This window comes from Megalops cyprinoides, chromosome 12 (genome assembly GCF_013368585.1).
Source record: "Megalops cyprinoides isolate fMegCyp1 chromosome 12, fMegCyp1.pri, whole genome shotgun sequence".
NCBI lineage: Eukaryota > Metazoa > Chordata > Actinopteri > Elopiformes > Megalopidae > Megalops > Megalops cyprinoides.
This window is the reverse complement of record NC_050594.1, coordinates 21,479,753-21,488,662: the sequence shown is the minus strand read 5'-3', so window position 1 is coordinate 21,488,662 and position 8,910 is coordinate 21,479,753. Positions and strand designations below refer to the sequence as shown.

The following is an 8,910-nucleotide window of genomic DNA, read 5'->3' as shown; positions in this document are numbered from 1 at the left end:
TTATTATTATTATTATCATTTAATTACAGGCACACTTATCCACACTGATTTACAGAGCAAGGTTACATGACACACTTTAACATAATAAAAGTGATATAATATAACTCGACACAACATAACAAAACAATACATGAAGTTGCCTATATCTGTTATGACTCTATGACATCGTGTAATTTCAGTGCACATTACACATATTTTTACTCACGCAGCAACAATTTAAGATCGGCTTAATCCACAGCAGTATGTTGTAGCTTTCCATTTCACCAATGTTGTGCATACAGTGTGGACTTCTGCTGCCCTGACTGGGGTTCTCAGTCATAGTAGAATGAACAGCTTACTGATGGAAATCAGAGGCAAGAGCAGGCTAAGACTGTGCTGTCACACCACTCTTTCAAAGCACACCCACACAATCGCACTGAACACCCGGCTCCTGCTAAGTGACTCAGCACATAACTCCCTTACCATGCCCTCTCAGTACCATGGAAATTCCAGCAGTGATGTAAAACCATGAGACAGGCAGACATGGTGTTGAAGCAGTCTGAGATCTGAGGTGGACCACTGCAGGCCCAAGGCAGGCATATGTAATACTGACATACGTCACAGAGGTGTGCTGTTCTGCACGGAGATGTGCTGTTCATTCCATTCAACCCTATGAGAGCAGGATGACCTGTCATAACACAAAGAGCTCATGGAACTTTGTTGCTGTGACCTAAGGCTTACAAATGACATGTGACCATAACAAATGCATGTAATCCATCTGAAACATTTTTAAATCATATGGTATGCTTTTGCTTGAGGAAATGTCGTGACTTTAAAAATATCTTGAGACAAGATGTGCTATCATCAAGACATTTCTATGGTCCTTAAGAGAACAATTTTTCTGACGTCTTTCACCCTATCGCTCTGTCCAAGTCACATTGCAAGCTAAAACTCACTGCCTTCAGCAAATCAAAACAAAGGAACTATTAAAGAAACAAACAAACCACATTTCCGTGCAAGTCCATATGTAGTGAAATGTGTAGGATGTGACTTGTCTGATTTCTTGGCTTTCACTTCAATAGCTTGACAAGTCCTGACCTAGACCTAAACCACATGGCGTGCGCACGGTGGTCACTTGGCTTCACAGCAGGCCACTTCCTTGGGACCTGTCTGAGCAGTTAGCGTGACCAAATCACACCATCTGACCGAGGCCCTGTAGCTTTGAAATCTCTGTGGTGCTGGTGCGGGGGCAGAGTTCATGCTGGATGTGCGACTCCTTCCCTAGGGAGGAGCTGAACACTACCCCTCCGTGGCGCAGGTCCGGGCTTTTGCACAGTACCCCCCAGAGGAAGCGCAGGACAGACGGGCTGAGGATGATGAACACCCAGGGGTCGATGATGGAGTTGACAGACAGGAAGCGCAGGGCGATGAGGTCAGTCTTGTGGCTCTCCTTCCTCTGCCCAGTGGAGTTTATGTAGACGCGAACCTAGGCGGAGGTGGAAACCCAGTCAGTCACTATCACTGCTTTCCAAAACAAGAATGTTTGCCAGCATGTCATGACTGTGGTGTATGCAATTAAATTGTTGTGTTTTTAAAGCAAGACATTATAATAAACACATTCAAAATATTTAAAAGTAGGATGCCAAAGTATATCAGTTAAGTTTACATGAAAACTCAGCTCTAATTTTATAACTGAACAATGGTTATGACATTAAATTACTTCAAACTAATACAGACAGTCTCCATTTGGTGATGATCTAATTTATGATCTTATACATTTATATATTTAATCATTCAATGAATATAATAACATCTATATTAGAATTTAAAAATATACTCAGTGGTAAATGTTGCTAATTGTGATGCCTTGGTTACTTGACCCTAGAAAATGTTCATTTTCAAAAAATACAGACTTCAGGCATATCTTGGAGACAGGTCATCCAATAAAAATATTCCGTTTTCCCTTAACATTACAACTCATCTGGGTATTGGTGTTGATTTCTGTCCCATTTCATCCCACAGAAATGAGCGGAAAATGACTGTCTCACTAATTTTATAACTCTGTATTCAAATGACACACACATTCTTATACCACACTTGCTGCCAATTTTACTCAGCAGCTGCGCTTCTGGATTTTCCAATGTGATTCACAGATGTTGAAGTGAAAGTGCGCTAAATTGTCTCTGGGCAATGCCCAAAAACAATCATAATATTACCATTGTCCTCTGAGTAGTTTTGTTGAGTCTACGGCTTTCTGAGGTGGTCAGTTCACAAGCTAAAGCACTTAGATTCCCTCAGTAACAGCAATTAATGCTATCTAGATTCCCTCAATATTGTCTTTCTAGCACTGCCTAAATTATGGTGTACTGATTAAGGGCTATGAGTGGAGCGTGTTGACTACAGATTCTGACTGGAACAATGCTTGTGTACTCCAGGGATATTGACACCAGCGTAACTGTTAAAGTCAACATACAGAAAAAAAAATAACCCAAATACATGGCAACAGTATAGTAGGTTATAGAAAAACAGCTAATCCAGTACAGTGGAAAAAGGGTCCTCTATCAAAGGACAAATTGAAAAGGACGGCATCCTTGGTACTCAGAGGAGATTATTTTATTCCAGTTTCTTTGTGGCATGGAGCTTGTCGCTTTGCTTCTACTCATAATTGATCAAAATATCAGAACATGGACTTACTGCAACCACATCAATGGCTTTAAACTGCGAAGATTCATACTCCCCGCAACAATTTCTGGCTTCGTCTGACAGCGTTCTGGTACATTATATAATCCTGACTCATTAAGTGCATGCTGTCCATACCTGCACGGCAGTATCATAAACCAGCCATCCTTCATTCCCCTACACAACCTTTGGGCCATGACCAGTGTGAGCACAGTTTCACACCAGCAGTGCAAAAATTCATCTCAAAAAGTTACAAATACTCTTCAATGCCGGGTCTCTCTGTTATAAGCAGGTAAAACCATGCGCCCTTCACAAATGGATGAACAAACAAAAGAGCTCTGTCAGAAGGGAAAATATCATGTTCCCATAAGCATCCCATTACATGCAGAAAAAAAACCATTATGCTGTCCAACATCAGTTTTAGACTATGGAGAAAATTACACACAGTCCTAGGAGAGATGACAGAGTGCTCCTCCAAAAAGAGGCAAAGTAGATACATTTATCAGACTCTGTATCGACCACTGTTCTTAATAAGGAATTAAACCTCTTGCGCTTTTTGTGCTTCAGTAGTGTGATACTTTAACTTGGTTATTTGCACATCATGTCATGATTTTTAGAGTGTTCTTGCAAAGAGCATGAGACACTGAATTTACTTGTTTGTAATGTGGATATGCAAAGCTTACACATACACTACACTTTGGGCAGCCATAAGGTGTAATTGTAAGGAGTAAGGCTTCTAATCCAAAAGTTGCGGGTTTATTTCCTGCATAGGGCACTTCCCTTGTACCCTTGGCCATGGTACTTACCCCAAATGACATTCAGTAAAATGTCCTGCTGTATGAAAGGATGACATATAAAGATGTAAGGTATATAAGTCACACTAGATAAGAGTAGTCTAGTAAGTAAATGTACTGAAATATAATCTATTGAGCCTTTGCAAAGCTTACATTTAAGATTCTCCTGCACTCATATCTAATGTATCATGTTGCCACTGGTTTGAAAATGAAATAATAATCTGTGAATATTAAAGCTTCTCTACTCCTTTTTTGTCTTTCAGCCTAAAAGGTATAAAGCACTAGATGACGTTGTATAATGAGCTGTAGAAAATAATTACATCAAACACACACTTGGAATATTTGATTGTGCTGAGTGCTGTTTTAATTATTCATGTTATCTAGAGTTTCTAAACGGGAAAGGGTGCATACTAAATGATAGTACAGATAGGATTAGGGTTTCATCAGGGGACTGATGAAGACTGTGGGCTGAACTAAACACCCCCTGCAGTACATTATGCTAGAGGTGACCTACAGATATACTGTAACTTATATGTGCCACCAGTTTTTGTTATGCTGTAAGGCCTGCCTATTTTATGTCACAGTAGTGTACAACTGTGTGAGCATCACTGTGTTATTTGCATCTCTTTGCATATCAAATGGCATATCTATCAAGCTATTATTTCAGCTCAAATTTAATGACCACAATATTTATAATATTCAATGACCACAATTCATGATATCGCCATAAAGTCTAGTGGCTAATGGCACTTTATTCACTTGGGACTTTTCATCTAGCCATCTCTTCACCAATCATGTGCCTTCCTTAGGTTTGCAATATCCTTCCAGGGGTCTGAACTTCAGAGAATCAACCCCAACGCACAGCATCAACCCCACTGCAAACAAACGTGCACCATGGAATTAGTACCTATTGAACCATCTATAAGGTGAACTGCAGAGAGATCATTGTTCTTCTCGAAATATACCGGTGTTGCCCCTCTGTGGTTACCATTTTTTCCTCCTGTGACACAAGGGGACACAGCCACAGACCTGAAGGACACCACTTGGCCAGCTACATTGTGCCGTCAGCTTCCTTCCTTCTTGAGCAACTCCTTCAAACGACAACACTTGCGCAGCATTTCCCGTCATTGTCACAAGAACAATTTCATTTGCGATCTGTCCATCTTACCTTTCTCCAGGCTAGACTATGATAACAACAATATTTTTCCACAATAAGCATGATCATGTTTTGTTTTGAGATGGGAAGCAGAAGTGAGGCAATAGATTTTGGGTTGCTTTCTGTTTGGTACCTAGTGTTTCAAATATGTACAGGGGAGACTACTCCTACATCAAGTTGTATCAGGTTAGCGACATCAGGAAACTGGTAACCTGGAAATGGACAAGTTTTCCATCTTCATTGAATCAGAAAGCCAATTTGCCATAATGACCAGGTCTTCAATGTAATTAAGTAAATGATGATTTACAACGTAATTTAGGGGACTTTTGTATGCCAGGGAGTAATACAATACATGGATTCTTACAAAGAATTCCACTGGGATTTTGGTTCTATAAATTTCATTACGTTTCCAACAGCTTGAGTTTTCCCCACTGCTATTACATTAACTTCTGTGTAATTTACAAACATACACACGATAGGTCTTTATCCTCTCCAAGTAGTGATCACCGAAATTAACGAAGAATGTAATGTTTGTCTACTGAGTGTGTAATGAGACGTGTCTAGGACCTCTTTCATAATTTAGCTGTTAACAAGGTTCAAGTCCTAAGGCCACAAGCCTTAAACTCTTCCCCAGAACCCTATTTAACAATAAAGCCGTGCAGCGGTCCTAGTATCCTACCGCAAAATTACCTAACGGTGGTAATAAAATGCATGGATATCTCAAGTGTAGAAGTATCAGAAAGAATCTCATCTCATATCCTCCATAAGTTTTACGTTTGGAAAAAATTCCAACCCATTTCAAATTTTGCAGATTATTTGACTAACAGTTAAAACGCAAACCAACACCAGCGTTACCAGCGTTTAAAGGCAAATTGTGCTGCTTGCTCGACCTGTAGCCGAATGAAAAACTTGATTACGGGTTTTTTTCAAGGCCGAATGATAAGGGAACATTCTACAGATGTCTACTACTGACAATGTTAAGAGAAGCCCTTTTTCTGATCAAAAACTCTTTGATCATTAAATCTGCAAACATGTGAACTTTGTACGGACACCTTGGTTTTCTTGAGTTTAAATAACTTTTCTTACACTACACCTTTACTTATTAGTCTATTAGATGTGCGTGTGATTTCCTATTTGTCTCCTCTCGTGGAATACAACAGCAACAGCAATTTTAGTACATACAGAATAATATTTGTTGTCATTTTTTTGCCTAAATTACAATTATATACATGCATATATTTTTTGAGAAATACAATCTGATATGGCGCATATAAATCATTGAATGCGAGGTCACCTACATTTAAACAAAGTAAAAGTACACGCCTTTATAGCACACTAAAGTACAAAACATGCCGAACAGCTCCAGGGTAAAGAACTGGCCTAATGTCTACAGCTATTTCGTTAGACATAAAAACTCAATATCCTCTTTGTGTGCCAAAATGTATAATAATCGGTGAAATATCAAATGGCACCCACAAGGTAAATTGTGTTTTCTTGTGGATTTCTGGATTAAAGTAAATGAATCAATTCTCAAAGTCTGCATTGTTATGCTTGGTAATGATTTTAGCATCAAAATCTGGCGGTCAACTCCGCTTACAACAGAGAAAGAATGTATTAGGCCAGCGTTAACCACTTCTAATGGAGTGTCAGCCCCAAATCAAAAATGAAATTGCAACTGCACAATAAAGCATGTTCGTTCGTCTTACCATTAACGGAAGTGAGCAAATCACGAAAGCCACTGTCATGAAGACCATGAGAATGAGGTGCTCGACCTCCTCAGCCATGGAGAAAGACCTTCGGTCCCTTCTGTTCCTTGACACCATGGATCCTCGGTTCACTTTGCGTCTCCGATACATGAGGACCAGGTGATAGACGACAAACGCGTTACAACCCGCTATGGAGGTGATAATTAAAAGCATTACGGTAGCGTACACGTTGGCGTAAACTTTGTGGTGGTATTGTGGGGGGTTCATGTCGATGAAGCACCACGTTCCCGGGCAGTATTGTACGTAATCGCCGAAACCAAGGAAAGGCAGCAGACAGAAGACTATGCACACGCAGTAAATGAACGGGATGGAGACGTACCCGCAGCGCTTGGTGATGTGCCGCCCGTAAAAGTATGGGTATCCTATGGAGAAGCAACGCTCTAATGCCATAGCGAAAAGGATGGACAAAGTGGCCAGGCTAAAAAATGTCATGCTAAAGCCAAAGTATTTGCACACTGTGAGGTCGCCACTCATACCTATCATTGTCATATTAGTCGCATAAGAAGCCATCACGAGAGGGCTAATGAGACACGTTCCCATCAGGTCCGTAACAACCAGCGCGGTCACCAACACGTGAAACAGAGACAGGCGCTGCCGGCTTTGGTCCTTTCTCCGACGTATCTCCAAGAGGAGCAGAGCGACTACATTTCCGATCACTCCCGCTGAGAACATCAGCGCGCTGATGGTCGGGCTTCCTGGCTCAATAAATTCCCTTTGATGGCAGGTGTCCGATATGTTCACTACTTCCATAGGACTAGTTTCGCCACTGCCCCGGATTTCTCCAGCTGCCTTTTTATTTTCTGTTATGGCATACAACTTCCTTTTTTAATATAGCAAATAGAACACAATGGCAACATACAACTGAGAGACTTTATTTGTCCAGTAGCTGCAAAGTTCAATGCTAGAGAAATCGCCACAAGAGTTCACCTTTTCTTCTTGGCGCCGTGTTCAAATGTTAATAACCGAGTTGCACATGGGCTGAAAGTTCTGAACTCAGAGATATTCGAAACATATCTTCAACTGAACGCCTAAACTCCTCCTTCGCACACAATGAAAAAAATCCGTCTTCAGCGTTTTCACGTGCGTAAGTAGTACAGAAGGATCTATGTGGAAGTTTCCCTTTTCTGAAAATGTTTCTGTCAGAGTACACGGTTCTTGTCCCCTCCGAGTTGTTCCTCTCTGAATGAGCGGCTCGCGGGTTGCCATACACTGAAGCGACGGTGAGACAGTCCGTATGAGCCATGGGTTCCTCTCTGAATGAGCTGTCCGAAGTCAGTGATGGGGTGACGTCATCCAGCTGTCGACACACCCTCTCCTCAAAACGCCAACTACTGTAGATGCCTTTTCAAGTATGAACATGCTTTAAAATAGTACATAAAATAAGTAGAACAATACTGATATTTCTATTACTGCAAGCATAACACTACTAATTTGGAAACTACATGGCCGCTTCCTAGGTAAACCTTTGTTAGGCACTAACCCTGAACTGCAGCAGTGTGGATAGCACATACTGTATGTAAGATGAAAGGTACAATACGAAGTTGTCCTGATAAGCGCGACCAAATAAAAGTTGAGATTTTTGGTGGCAGTCAGGATTACACTAGAACTTTGTTTGTGGATACACTTACATTTTAAATGTAAATTACTAAGATTTTGCTTCTTACATTTACATAACACTGCCATTAATCGTCGTGGTCTGTTGCTACTAGCTCCGTAGGTTATCAAAACCTTCAGACTGCATTGCGGCATGCAGAAACTTTGTATATGAAAGCCGACCTGTTATTATTTCAAACCAAATATGGCATGGAGTTATTTTGCTTTCATTATTACAAAAAAGTTATTTTCTCCGTACTATACAGAATATCAGAAGAATAAAAAAGATTAATTCTTTCCCTGCATGCATGTTAAAACAACAACAACAAACAAACAAACAAACACCCCCCCCCCCCCCCCTCCCAAAAAAAAAACAAACAAAAAAAAAAACAGAAAATGCTGGGCATTTTTTGACATTAATTTGATTTTATTATTTCATGTCAGTCAAAACACAGTCCTAGCTAGTAGATATCACAATCATTACTTTATTAGCTATATCTGTGAAGCTAGCAAGCAAGAGCCAGAGGCAGAGAGGCAACAGCTAACCACTCTGTTCTGTATGTTGGCTGGTTAGTCATTAAAATATTGTCTTCCAAATGTAAGACTAAAGTGAGAAACAATGAATGTGAGAAACAATACAATGTTTTATTGCAGCAAAATGGAACATAGCCTCAATGTTGTGCAAATTGCATGTTAAAATGAATGTGTATTATGATGCAATGGGCAGACTGTGCTGAAGATGACTTGGAGGGATCCCTGTGAAACAGTGATAAAATCAGACCATTCCAGAGAGATCAGTAATAAAATCAGACTATCCGAAAGAGATCAGTGATAAAATCAGACCATCTGAGAGAGATCAGTGATAAAATCAGACCATCCCAGAGAGATCAGTGATAGAATCAGGCCATAAGGGAGAGCTCAGTGTTAAAATCAGACCATCCCA

The 8,910-nt window shown here is 40.4% G+C and overlaps 1 protein-coding gene across 1 annotated transcript; it reads right to left on the bottom strand.

The window, feature by feature from the left end:
• Positions 1–291: 291 nt before the first annotated feature.
• On the bottom strand, positions 292–7,587 carry LOC118787200 (prostaglandin E2 receptor EP2 subtype-like). Its single transcript, XM_036542671.1, has 2 exons — positions 6,315–7,587; positions 292–1,465 (listed from the first exon to the last, which is right to left on the bottom strand). The coding sequence occupies exons 1-2, from the start codon at positions 7,122–7,124 to the stop codon at positions 1,172–1,174; spliced, it is 1,104 nt and encodes a 367-aa protein (XP_036398564.1). The 5' UTR covers positions 7,125–7,587; the 3' UTR covers positions 292–1,171.
• Between the last annotated feature and the right edge of the window lie 1,323 nt (positions 7,588–8,910).